This window comes from Sebastes fasciatus, chromosome 11 (genome assembly GCF_043250625.1).
Source record: "Sebastes fasciatus isolate fSebFas1 chromosome 11, fSebFas1.pri, whole genome shotgun sequence".
In the NCBI taxonomy this organism is placed as follows: domain Eukaryota; kingdom Metazoa; phylum Chordata; class Actinopteri; order Perciformes; family Sebastidae; genus Sebastes; species Sebastes fasciatus.
Window position 1 is genome coordinate 14,618,716 of NC_133805.1, and position 14,344 is coordinate 14,633,059.

General features: G+C 41.4%; 1 protein-coding gene across 2 annotated transcripts in view; it reads right to left on the reverse strand.

Annotated features, from left to right (window-relative positions):
- Positions 1 to 6,786: 6,786 nt before the first annotated feature.
- Positions 6,787 to 14,344, reverse strand: part of LOC141777019 (ephrin type-A receptor 3-like) — a 98,878-nt gene continuing 91,320 nt past the window's right edge. The window contains exons 16-19 of one of the 2 annotated variants that reach the window (XM_074650937.1): positions 13,551 to 13,700; positions 13,200 to 13,393; positions 11,465 to 11,605; positions 6,787 to 11,258 (exon numbers count right to left, since the gene is read on the reverse strand). In XM_074650937.1, coding sequence (XP_074507038.1) covers positions 11,159 to 11,258; positions 11,465 to 11,605; positions 13,200 to 13,393; positions 13,551 to 13,700 — 585 coding nt within the window. In that variant the 3' untranslated portion in view covers positions 6,787 to 11,158. The remainder of the gene's footprint in view (positions 11,259 to 11,464; positions 11,606 to 13,199; positions 13,394 to 13,550; positions 13,701 to 14,344) is intronic. The other variant, XM_074650938.1, reaches the window with a different exon arrangement.

Consider the following 14,344-nt stretch of genomic DNA (forward strand, 5'->3'; position numbering starts at 1 on the left):
ACTGACACACTGACACACTGACAGTGACAATATTTTAATCGATTGACAGCCCTAATGCTAACATTTTCTATTTAGCACCTAAGAAAAAGAACAGCTGAGGCTGATGGAATTTCATTAGTTTAGCGTATTCGTATTTGGTAATAATCAAAAATGTTGGACAAATACAAAAAAATGACCTGATGATGGCGCGAAAGGAAAAGTCACTTCTGGTCGGTTGGACGCTTAGTTGGTCGATATGCTCTAGTCTGACCAAATTCTCATTGGTCGGATTATCGTTGGTTTTACTTTCATAACAAAAATGCTTCTTTTAACCATTATTTTCGGGGGAGGGAGAACGTGCGTGTGAGAGAGAGAGAGAGAGAGAGAGAGAGAGAGACCCTGAGAATTGTGCTACTATAATGCATAAAGTTGGCAGTTTGCGGCTCAGTTGCGGATGGTTGATTAATGCATATTTTTGCGGGTTGGAAGATGTGTATTGACTCTCATAATGGGTCGGGTGGATGCGCATCACTACTTTTGAGTGTGATGATATCAGAATTTGGCATATTTCAATTTGTTTACTCTAATAAATACACTAATTGTTTTGTTTATAATATAACCTGCACCCTTGCGACAGCTTCGATGGCTCATTCTGTTTTCAGAAATCAGATGAATATGGTTGCAGGTGCACGCTGTCCGGCTTTGAGTCTGTTGTTATCATTTTCGTATGAAATAATCAGGTTAACAATAATTTGATATGCTGCTTTTATGTTTATTTATAATTAATTTAGGCTACCAGGTAGAGTGCATAGGTAGACGTTTCAGTCTGGACTCCGGTCCAGCGGCGGTCTGACTGGCTAATAATTCTGCAGCCCTTGAGGTATGAAAACCTTTCAAAAACTCACAGGACAAACTCAATAATGTATGATTGTCACGTTCAGATAGTGCTTTTCTTCCTACTGAAGCAACATTTAAATGGTTTTCACCTAACAACAGATGTAATCATTTCATATTTAAAGGTCCTGAGGTGACCAAAATGGATTATGTACTTCGGTTTGATGCCAGCAGCCTTTGTTCTTTAAGTAGGTACATTTTTCAAAAAGTGGATGTGCCATTTTACAATACAAATCAACAAGAAATGAACTTAATTGCTGAAATCCAAATGAATATTTACAAGTGCCTCATATGGTCCGATAGAAATGCATATGAAGAGCCAAATGTCTTGGTTAGGTTACTGACCCCTGACCACCAAAGATCCTTCTCATCAACTTCCAACTCATCGACCAGCCTGTCACACACGCTGGTCGATTCCTCATTCTGTCCTCCTCTAATTCTTTTGTTTTTCAAAGGAAAGTCAGTGTCGTGTATGAGTGAGTTTTACTTCACAAGTCCACTGTTAAATCACTGTGATGCACTCTTTTCTTGAGCCTTCTTTACTCATACCCTGTTATTTCCCAAACACACCCACGGCACAGATACACAACCAGCAGCACCACTCATCCACACTCTGGTTTCTCTTATGTCGCTGGTTGAATCCCCAGAGGCCGCCACCAATCAATGCCAAGTTAGACATGCCCACTTGTCAATGGCAACCATTATGTAGATGACAAACAGGCTGCTGGAGGAAGAGGAGGAGTAGACGCAGCGGCGAAGGCGGCATAGTAAAGAAGAGCTGGTCTCATAATAGTGAAAAGAAGACCAGAAGACGACCTTATACTGTATGCCTGTTTGTCTGATGATGATCTAGTGAGTTTAAAGTCATTCCAACCCACCACTAAAATGCTATGAGCTTTCCATTCACGACTCTGGAAAAAATTAAGAGACCACCCCGTATAGTTGGAATATCTTGACATAGTGGTCTACCAAATGTTCTTGGAGGCATCACAGCTGTGATTACTGTAAAAAGACAGGGTTGAAATTCTTTTTGTGGAAGAAAGTTTTATGGGTATGGTCTTATTTAATTTGTATTTTCAAACTACAGTACACACTTACTGTATTGTGTATTTCACAATTTCAGAAAGAGAATGTTTTAAGTTCATTCTTTGACCAAAAAATCAACAATCTTCTTGTTTTATTTTATACGGGCAATCCCTTAAATTATGCAACAACATTTTAGTTTGTGGCTCAGCGGGTAGAGCGGGTTGTCAATCAATCGCAGGGTTGGTGGTTTGACTCCCAACTTCCCCTGTCTACATGTTGAAGTGTTCTACAGCAAGACACTTAACCCCAATTTCTCCTGATAGGCCAGTGTCTCTCATGGTAGTTATGTTTCCAGTGTATGTGTATGTGAACGATAGCACTATATAAATACATTCCATTTAGTATTTACCAGACAACTTCCAAGTATTTTTCCTACAAAAAAGGTTTGTATTACCTAGAGTATAACATGGCACAATCATTCTAACAAAACCATCCAGTATTGTATATACTAGATCTGTATTTATGTGTGTAATTGCGCTACTGTAAAGGTGTTGAATGCAACCCCCTTACCTCATATCCTTTTCAGATGTGAAACAAAGCAAAGGAAAAGTAGCAGATGATGAAAGAAAGAAAGAATAACATGATGAAAGAGGCGAGGATATGCAGAGCGACGCTCCGAGGAGAACCATATCGTTTTGATGTTACAGATACCGGTGTCGACGTACACGACGGAGTGTATTGTCACCCTGAGCACCCTGAAATAACCACATTTCTTACGGCCTACATAATGTATATAGTTATGCTGCAGGTCCCTGAGCTTCTACGTCTCCGTTTCCTTTAGAAAACACTTCTTATGGATCCACCAACACTGAAAACAGCCTCCCCCCCAGCTCTGCCTCCGCTCGTAGAGGGGGTCGCAGCGGTTTCCAGGCTCTTCCCCCGTAACATCAAAGCTTGATTGATGGCACTTGAAGAGCTGTGTTTGATTATACAGGATAGGAAACACACGTAAACACGTGGTGTGTACAGAAGAACACTCATGTCTCCGCTCCACTCACACGCATGTACACACTCAGGCGACAGGCACAGGAAATCATGCAACACACTGCAATCAGCTGTCACACACCGGGTTCATGAAGGGATTTCACAGAAGCGCAGAACGAGGCCCGTACACTTCAGAGTAGGAAGACATTAGCAGTATTTTTACACTTAAATAAACAAGGCTGTTATAGACACTATCACCCCATATGACTCACTGAGTCCTGGAAAGGTATGCTGTGTGGATTTGTGTCATTTATAGTCCAACAGATGTGGCCTTGCCACGTTTGCTCTAAATTTAGATTTGTATCATCTTTTCTCCGTCGATAGAGAGCACGATTTGAGCAAGAGTGAGTTTGTCTTTGGTCAGAGTCCTTCTGCAGCCAATAGCAGTTCAGCATGTCATGTCTGCCAACAGTGATTTCCACATCTGTAAGGGATTATGTGGTCAATATTATCTCAGCCCCTCCAAGTTTTTCTTCACCTTTCTTTTCTCTATTTATTCTCCTCTCCTCTTATTCTGTTCATCCTCTATCTACTTCTGCTCCATTTTGAAATCTGTAACTGATTTTGGGTGGTGACAGCTGTCCAATACAGGCAGTATTCTTGCTGATTCTCTTTCTCTGGTTACCTATTTGACTTGGGTCAAACTGTGTTTGGAAATACTACAGTTTGTATCTTATTTGGTGCCAACCACCATTGACAGATTATGAGACAACGGGCGCCAGGGCACAGTCTCTTTTAAGACGTTTTGTGTCTCTTTGTAATCGTTTTGAGTCTCATTGTAGTCATTTTGCATCTTTTTGTAGTTGTTATGCAACTCTTTATAGTCATTTTGCATCTTTTTGTCATCATTTTGCATCTGTTTTTACCTTTTTGAGTCTTCGTAGTAATTTTTCAACTTATTGTAGTCGTTTTGCATCTCTTTGTAGTCATTTTGCATCTCTTTGTAGTCATTTTGCATCTTTTTGTAGTCATTTTGGATCTGGTTTTGTTATCTTTTGAGTCTTGTAGTCGTTATTCCTCTTTTTGTAGTTGTTTTGCATCTTTTTGTAGTTGTTTTACGACTGTAGTCAGTTTGCATCTTTTTTTAATTGTTGTGACTGTTTGTAATCATTATGCATCTGTTTGTGTTATTGTTTTGAGTCTTGTAGTCATTTTGCATCTCTTTTTGAGTCTCTTTGTATTTGTTGTTTTATCTCTTTGCAGTCGTTTTGCGTATTTTTGTAGTTGTTTTGTGTCTCTTTCGGTGACCTTTTGCAGGTGAACCAGAACTTTCAGGTGAAGTTTTTGAACCAATAGCAGTACTTCATCATTTAGTTACTTTAGTTGACTCTCTGACTCCTGTCCAAAGCTTCCTACCACAGCAGAACTGTAGCCTCTGCATGATGTGAAGGTGTAATATGAAGGAAAAAATAAGGAAAAACAAATATTGGATTGGATTTGGTTGTGATCCTCTGACCCCTTGGGGCCATGGGCCTGTTCACTAACCTATCCATGCCAACAACAAAAGCATTACACAGTCCTTTCCTCCAAATTCACTTTGCCTGACTTTATCACTGATTTGAGATGTACTGATGCATATAAACTCAATCTATCCGGGATCCAGTTGACCTTAAAACAAAAGCCAAGAACTGTGTCCACATACAATCACCCCCAAGTGCGTTATCTTTATTGTCGTCTCACCATTCCTCTCTCCTTTTTCGTATTATCTGTCCCAACAAAAAATTGCACGGATCAAATCACAGTTCTTCTGTCAACATCCATTTTCCTGTTCCACTGCATGCACAAGAACACACAGGCAATACACAGAGACCATGACGCAGACATACACCCAGGGTGGCGTCTCATTCCTGTGGCTGATGAGAGCAGGCATGATGGGAGTGAGGCATGTAATGTGATTTATAGAGCTGGGCTCACTTTTCAAATTCAATCAGGAACTTTGATTACTGATGAAAATTTGAGACAGGAAATCGCTTTGATAGCAAACTAAAACCTCATGAGACAGAAGAGCACTGATGTGTGTTTGTGTGTGTGTGCCGACCGCGATACACTGAGCCCGTCTGAACTGGGCCATATTTGATTAGAGAGGACACGTGTAACGCAATCAAGAGCGACAAAGAAGGAACTCCAGGAAATTTTTACCAATGACTGATGAAATCTTTTCCCTTGTTCAGATTTTATCTACTACTTTCTTCTTGTCTCCCTTTTTCATACTCGCACCGTTTTTGGCATCGTTTTTGGTCTCACGAGCATTATGAACACACAGATGTAACATTCATCTATGGACACACACACACACACGTACACATATGGCTGACCCTGCAGAGGTCACGGTGGATCTATGGCTGTTTGGTCTCTTGTGTTATTTTAATGTCTGCTGTTGCACATGAGGGGACACTCAAACCCACACCCGACAGCATGACAGAGGGGCCCAATTACCAATCCCATGGGAGAGTTAAGAGTGTGTGTGTGTGTGTGTGTGTTTCATAGAGAGAGAGAGAGTGCAGAGAAGAGGACCAGGGAGAAAGGCAGAGATAGAGGGCGAGTGCTTCTGCATGTATGTGATCTAAACATGACAGGCTCATCAGTCACCAATGGCCTTTTAAAGTGTTCTCCATAGGGACACCTGACCTTTCACATGATGCCAATAGCAGCTGCATGATGAATCAATCGCCTAAGCCGTTGGCTCCCAGTAGCCTCCATGTTACCCAGAGTAAATACGTGAGATGACATTCTCCCTATTGAGACACCTGGAGACAAAAGCCCAAAGTTATGGATTGGCCTTTAATGGTGAAAGGGAACCCAGTAGTGAAAGCAGTGAGACAGAAAGAGGCAACGGGTCTCAAAGAGAGGGCTGCATGTGGAGAAAACTTCTGCATGGATGGCTGGATGGGTGGGTGGATAGATGGATGGAGGTTGGTGGAATTAGAAAGCTATGAGAAGAGGGAAAAAGCAAGGAGAGGTGAGATAATGGGGGAGTCGAGGTCAGAGAACTAGACACAAGCTTTCTGTCTGTCTGCAGAGGATGGTGGATAGGATAGGGGAGGAAAAATGGGCATGCATGAGGCCAGCACAAAGATTAAGAGGAGGGCAGTAGGAGGAGATAGATACTGAGGTAATGGAGAACAGGCCCTGAATTTTTTGTATGTCTAGCCGTGTGCGTGTGTGTGTGTGTGTGTGTGAGAAAGAGAGACGAGAGAGCGAGCGATAGGGGAATATGGAGCCTAAAATGATGGGGTAAATGAGGTGTAATGGCGGTAACATAGAGTGACAGCAACTGGGCCAGTGCATTAAGGGGTTAACCAAGGCCAGGAGTCACTGACCTTCCCCTTCCCTTGAGACAGAATTATTGCTCAGTAAGGAACACACACACACATGCTGATAATGAAGATGTGGTTGCAGGACGGCCATATTTTGCCATTCAAGAATGTTATGATGGGAATTTCACCACCGCTATCACCATTAGAACAGAGCCGGGGACAAACGAGGCTACCCTTGAATTTTCCCAGTCATGCACTGATTTTCTGCAAGACCGGTCACCACATGCTCACCAAAACAAAATTGAATACCTTCAGGCTTTGTTACACAGTAAAAAAAAAAAAAAATTAAGCGAGGGCTTCATAACACTTTCATGTAAAAGGCAGTTGGAATTTTATACCGTCATATTCTGCAAGTCCCGGTGTAATTGTACTGTGGAGTTGTGCTGGTGGATAAGCATATTACTGGTGTGTGTGTGTGTGTGTGTGTGTGTGTGTGTGTGTGTGTGTGTGTGTGTTTGTGTAAATGTGAGACAGAAAGAAAAAAGGCAGAGAATGTGTGAAAGAAAAAGACACTGCAGGCTTCAGGTGAGAAATTAGAAATATTAGCATATTTATTACAGCAACATGAAAGACATTAGAATGCCTACACCCTTTACAACAAGCAACGCTGAGGAAACTGGCATGGGGGGACAAATAAGCATTGTACGGTGGCCAAAGAAAGGGAGAGAGAGGAAGAGAGAGAGAGGGAGAGAGAGAGAGCGAGAGAGAGGGAGAGAGAGAGAGAGGGAGAGAGAGCTGAAAGTCTTGAATGAGAGTCACTCATGAACACTTACAATACAGACCTGGTGGGGAATGGAGGACAAACACTGTATTTGAGATCAAGTAAACCAACCCACATAGCTAACCTTGAGGGTGACTAGTGTGTGTGAGTGACCTCTGTATTTGTAACAGTTTCTAAAGTGGGAGTGTTGATTATGCTTGTAAAAAGGGTGGACAATTTCACAATGCACCCATATTTATTTAGTGTCTTTTTCTAATCCTGACATTGCATGAGGAATTTTGCCCATGAAAATAATTTTGCAACCAAATGTAGCCTGTCAAGTTGTGAGCTAACCTCATCAATAATCAAGTATCTTATGACTCAAATAAATAAGAACCATTCTGTGAATTTCCATCAGCTTTTGCAGGAGCTTTAAGATTCATTATAATATTTTCAGAACAAAATGACTCTGTTCTGCTTAGAGAAATCAAAGTGACGGTGCTGTTGGAGGGGATCTCTGGGATGTTACAAAACCAGGGTGTTGATGTGAGGTCATCTTAAGAACACAGATAAATACTACCTGTACATACACTTTACTCTTAATATCGCCTCTATAGGGCAACAGAAAAGAACAATAGCTCAGTAAATAAGGCATCTAAAAGGCCAGCGGTCAAGGGTAGTCCGCTAGAGTGAAATCATAGAGTTAGCAAGAGTAGAATGCACTGACAGTTTCAGACTCTCCGAATTGTATTTTGTATTTTATTTTGAAACAATAGGGCAGAAAAAGCACAAGTAAAACGCCTTATAGTGGTTGAAATTGTCCCCCTGCTGTCCACTCAGGCCGCCTCAACTGACAGTTCACTAAGCCCCGCCCCCTTGTCAAGCTTTCCGTTGTTGAATGGCACATAATATAGTTAACAATAAGAGCGGCAGATTTACCGTCTCGTCATTTCACAACACTACGTCCTTAATTTCAGACAGATGAAGACAAAAGCAGAGTTCTCATTTCCAGCCCAGAACATTATTTTTTCTGGCTAAAAGGACAACCGTCACTGGTGTATTTTAGTAGCTGTAGCTAGCTAGTTAAGCTACTGTACTTAAGCTAACTTTAGCTCCATGAGTTCGTTGAAAACAATGTCTCCTGCTGACTTTTTAATGTTTCCAGCTCACTTGTTTTAAAATGAAAACCCTGTAAGAAAGGGTTAAAAGGCTCCATACTTGTTTGGATTTTCAAACAACATGGTTCACTTTTAACATAACGAGAAAATGCTTTAAGTATGACGACTAATCAATGTGCAAATGTAAAACTATCTTGGGTAAATGTTGGCTGGGTGGCTCGTAGGTGTGTAAGAAAATATAGAGTATTGCGATATTATGTTCTCTGTTGATTCTCAAAAACATTATCGATTTAATTTAGAGTTTACATGCAAAGATGAACTCAGTCAATACTTCATTTCAATATATTCAATTGTAACCCCTGTATCATGATACGTATCATATCGCCATCATTTTGCCAATACACAGCCCTAGTTGCTCGTTGTGTAAACTTCTCCAAATCCAATAGAGAACAGAACGTTACCCTAAACTCTGATAGCTTTCAAGGCCAGCTTCAACTCAGTGGAGAAATACAACACAGTGGTGAACGGGGCTTTTATTTTCCTAACCTGTAACCCTACCAACAAATATAACCTAGATATTAAATGCCGTGCACCGTGGCCTTGGAAGTAGTGCTTGATTACTATTGTAGATAGTTAGCTAGTTAACCCCAACATGCTAACAATTGCAGTTTGAATTAGAACGGACAAACACACTGTTTAATCCATTCCTTACACTTTTGCTGTTGTATTTTGTGTTTTGGAAAGGCTGAAAAAAAGTCAGCACAATCCAGTCTCTTTAAATGCCGAGTAACGCTCTTAATACGTACATGCAAATCGCTTCAGTATGCAGAGAAATGCAAAGCTTGACAGGCTGGCCGTGCCGGGTTATCGTTGCAAAGCTATGATTGGACGATTTTCTGCTTGGGGGGAGGGGTTTAGCGAATGTTTAATTTGTCAGTGAAGAAAAATTTGATCTGAGGACGTCTCTTATCTCAACCTTTCTTGCTTCTCCGAAACGAGCATGTTTACAAGTTGTTTTGTTGGAGGACGCAGGCTTAAAAAGTGCATGTAATTACTGTCTATGGGTGGTATGCAAATTAAGCCAGTGTATCAATAAGGAAAGTCCATTCTACTCATTCTAACACTATGGTAGAAACTGCAGTCACTGTCACCTGTCAATCAAAGCTGGAGCTTCGCACCATGCTACATTCCTTTGTTCAGACCAACGAATCACCTCCCTTCACTTTTCTCCTGTATGACCCGCCCCTGAACGAGTACTTCAGAAATCTCTTTTTCACAATAAAAGTACATCATAGTCATCATCATCATCGTTATCATTACAAACATTCTAACATTGGAAATCAACACTGTACATATTTTACACTATGATACAATCATATATACTGTACTTTATGCCACTGTTGGTCCTATAGAGTACCACATATATTAAAACTGGGTTTGGGAATACACTAAAGCAGGTTCAGTGCCATTAATGCAGTGCACACAAAGAGGGTCCCATCATATCTAAGCTTGTATTTAATGTGATAAGCAGCAGTTTCCGCCTGATAAAGAAAAAACAACAAACCAATTTATTTGCTTTTTTGCTGTAAACATTGTTTTGTAGATTTACCTTATCAGTATTGGTTTGAAACTAGGGGTGCTTGAAATAGGTTGGCATGACTGATAACAAGTAAGTGAGACAGTACAAGACACACAAATAATCTTTTTTTTTTTTTTTAAAGTAAAATTTACCCTCTCATGGTGGCACAGCTGAAAACCAACCCTGCGTATATTTCATCTTGCTGAAAACCAATGCTCCTTTTCATCAAGCACAAAACACTGTAATTACTGTGACTGGCCTTGTGTTAGCATCCAGCCATATGAACTGATGAAAGGACAAGGAGTGTAGTAGGAATGGTGGTATGTTGCCCAAATGAACATCTCAAGGTTACTGTACATGGCACAACACTGGAAAAACAAGGTACACGTTCTTAACAGTGTCAACTCTATGATGACCTCGGCATCACCATCGCTCTACACGGAAACACTATAACTTTCTTAACACACCTGAAACATGGGAAGGCAAACTTTTTGGGCTGAAATATTCCCAACAACACCGTACTGTAACAGCTGAGTAAACAATGTTGTTTGGAATAGACAGTCAGTTATGGAAGAGTAAAAATGTGTCTGTGCTAACTGCAGCTTAAGCAGTTTTCTTTGCACTCAGTTACATCACAAGTGCAAGCAGACTAGCAAAGGTGCCCTGTGTCTAGTTGCTATGGAAGTGTGTCTGACAGCAGTCTCTAGGGAAGCCCTTGTCCTGGTCAAATACACTATTTAAATGAATCATATTCCCATCGTATACGAGCTAGTAAAATCTACTTCCCTCTCTATCTCTAAAGGTCCAGTTTCTCCGTTCCCCCTCACCCCGCACATTCATGTCATTCATAATCTCGGCTCACTCATTGGCTTTCTGTTTACAATGGAAGGGGCCATACATGTACTGCTGTAGGTAATAACTCCCATTAAGGTTGAGCGATACAAACCTCACCACCAATACAAACGTTAGGTCCATCTCTACGGTTGTGGGACACAGCCCATATAAACATATATCTACACATATACATTTCTTCTGACCCTTTTTAAACTCTTCAAGGTGAAAACGGAAACAAAAATGACAGTAAAAAACAACTGTACACCTCACAGACAGTGATGATAATTATATTCTAATTTGTTTTTTTTGTCATTTCTTTTGTTAAGAATATTTTTTTTTCTTCTTTTGTCGAGCTGATATGATGTGAAATGGTCTTGGTTTGTTGGACGTGTGTCTCTCATCTGTTGCTCCGTAATGGTGGCTGCTGTGTTGCTGGGACTCTTGAGTGCTGAAGCCGGTAGTGCCCATCGAGGATGGGAAGAATGGTGAAACTGCGAGAAAGGTGAAGGAGCCAAGCGTCCATGTTGTCTCCGTCTTAGTGTGTCTCTCAAAATCAATGGAGGCCCGAGCATAGAGTATCCATTACAACTCCATTTCAGTGGGGGAAACTCTTCACAGGAGCATCCATTTTGGCTCTGTCTCTCTGTGCGTGTTTATGTGGGAACTGTTATACTTGGACGTGCGTCCCCTGGGTCTGCAGGGTCTGCACGCTGGACAGAATCTTCTTCTGGTGGCCGGCAAGACTCACACCCATCTTAGCCAATTCACTACAAGGAAGACAGAAAACAAAAATATTCATTAATGACACAAAAAAATCTACCGTGTCTCTCAAATGCCAAGCAGCTGCTGAGGTTTTATGTCCAAGATACTTGTATAAATCCCCTTTTTTGATGGAATATAGTATGTCTTTTACTGACAAATTTGACCTTTTGAGTGCTTCATTTAACTGGGACGAGTCACCAGCCGTCTGTACCTGACACTGATGTAGAGGATTGAGTCCAAGCTGACATATCCAGCACTGGAAAAGTTCTCCTTATACTGGCCCATCTTGATGGCCTCCAACCACTCATCCACTGTGCTCACACTGAACTCTGGGGTGGACGGCTCCTCCCTGCTGGGATACAAAGCACACTCACAACTCAATGAAATGTTCTCCCGTTGAGTGGCTAAATAACAGTTTCTGATTGGTGCCGAGGTCAATTGTTTTGTCCTTGGAGCTCTCGTCAGGGGGCATTCATAAGAATAAAAAAATGTCAGCAGCACACTTGAGGAGCCAGTTAATGCTCATTCATGGTGCTCTATCTGCATTTGGACTGAATAGCTTTAACTCTGCAACAACCGCAGCATGACAGACTCAAATCCACCGTGAAACGAAAACATAAACCCTAAACTTAACCTACCCATTAGTGGGTAAGTGTGATTAATGATTCATCCCCTCGCTAACCCCTCCAGTACGAGCGCACATGGCTTCACTTGCTGGACCCTTTGACTTGTTTGTTTGCTTCCTATTGCTATAAATTGTTATAAATGATCTCTTGTTTATTCATTTGCATGTGAAAACTTAGTAAATACCTTGCATATGTAGGACTAATGGCATCTGCACTTACATACTGCGCTGTATATGCTTCAGTTAAAGCCATGCCATAGTCTATATGACCCGTGTATAAAGGCCTTTACACACCAAGTCTATGTTTTTCGTCCAAAATTGTCACATGTTTAAAAAATGAATACGACCTCACGTTGTGTCAATCACATCTATCAAAAGCCAAAACAGGTTGTTTGACCACTAAGAGCCAATGCCTGTGCAAACGTCATCATCCAAAATTGCATCTGATAAACATTGATTTCGTTTCCCAGCGCAAAGCACTTTACGATGAAAAAAAATAAAAGAATACAGAGATGAGAAATTTATAGATAGTTTGTGACAGGTGATTAGAACAGCTTGGAATCGGGGATGATCGCAAAACAAAGGATATAGGAAGGATTAGACAGTAGTGATTGTGCTCTAAGCAGATAAACAATAGCTTCTTGCTGAAGTCATTCATTCATTAGCCCCGTTTGGGTATAGCGCTATTCATTGCACCCACGTAATGAATTCAGTTTTGTCTTGTACTGCGAATTTTCGCAACGAATAGAATAATAAAACGCATCGGACTCGGTGTCAACGTTTTATCAGATGACGGATTAAAAAAATGCATACGAAAAATACAGACTTAGTGCATGAAGAACTTATTTTTTCTGTTTAGAGTGTCTTTGGTCTTCTTTGAAAGGGACTGACACAAATCAAATTATGTTGCACAGCTCTGTATGTTGATCTGGTTCTGAACATCAGCTAAATGCCTTAAGTGTAAAATGTAAAAAATAATGATATTCTATGGATGTGTGCAATACAATTGTGGAGGCAGCGAGTCTCAACTTTAAATGTGAGACCATGGATATGCCATCCCACAACACTATATTCATACCTTTTCACTGACAAATGTTACTTCTCTGGGATAAGAGATAAGAATGGGATATTACTAAAAAAAAAAATGACATTACCTACTTTCCACAATTTTAAAAACTGACAAGGTAGATTTACAACGTAGATCTAAAGCTATGATTATGTCTTCTATGCATGTAGGCTCCATAATCTAATCTTAAGACTAGATGCGTGTCAGTGAAAGTGTTGAATTCACAACTCTAATGTACAGCTTTCTCCCACTGACCATGCTGAGCTGTTGGCCAGCTCTCTGAGGCTGGCTGGGTTTCTGATGAGCTTGTCCAGGATTGTGACAATCTGTCCAAACTTTGGCCGTTCACTTCGTCCCTTCTCCCAGCAGTCCAACATGAGCTGGTGCAACACCACAGGACAGTCCATAGGAGCGGGAAGACGGTAGCCCTCATCTATTGCTTTGATCACCTGCGGGGAGAGAGAGGGCAACATATCAGGTTCTGTGAGCAATACAAGAGAGGGAAATAAAAAAAAAAAGTCCTTTCTTCTAGGTAAGAATTGAGCTGAAGATTGAGGGAAACATAGTCACTGTAACCGAGACATGATGTATGTGTTTGTGACTCACATCCTGGTTGGACATCTCCCAGTAGGGTCTCTCTCCGTATGAAATCACCTCCCACATGACGATGCCGTAACTCCACACATCGCTGGCTGAGGTGAACTTCCTGTAGGCTATGGCCTCCGGAGCCGTCCATCTGATGGGGATCTTCCCTCCCTGGAGATGGTTCACAACACAGTCAACACATTCTTGTCATACTGAATATGCCACCCTGAACTTAGTGGCTGTAATGGTGTAAATAGGTAAAGGTTGCTTTATTAGTACGTTTGTGACTAAGCGCTTTAATAAATAAGAGTAGGACTGACTAAACAAATTATAAGATGGTCGCTGCGGAGAAGCTTGGTGCAGCAATGTTGCTGCCTCCTCTCTAATTGGCTCACAACACAGGGTTCCTTTTGCTCCGGTGTTTATTCTAACACTTGACTTCCTTTTGCTGTTTTTTTTTCTTCTTCCATGCTGCTCCTGCCTTTGTTGTTGATGCACAGATCAAAAGGCTTCCATAAAGCCCACTGTATAGACACAATAGGCAGTGAGATACCCACGCCCTCTCTCTCTCGCTCCGTCTAACACACTCACACACACACACACTCACACCGTACCTCTATAGGGCTCAGTTCAGCTTTTTAACATGCGGCAGCTGCCTCTGCACCACCTAGCATTCCCCATCTCTGCTTGGTCAAAGTCAAATAAAAGACAAAGCTGCCAAGTCACTCGGCGCTGTACTTTTGTTTCCACCACCACCCCCAGTCCACCCCTACCCCTTCCTCTTTTTTTTTTTTCTCTTAACTGCTCTCACTGGA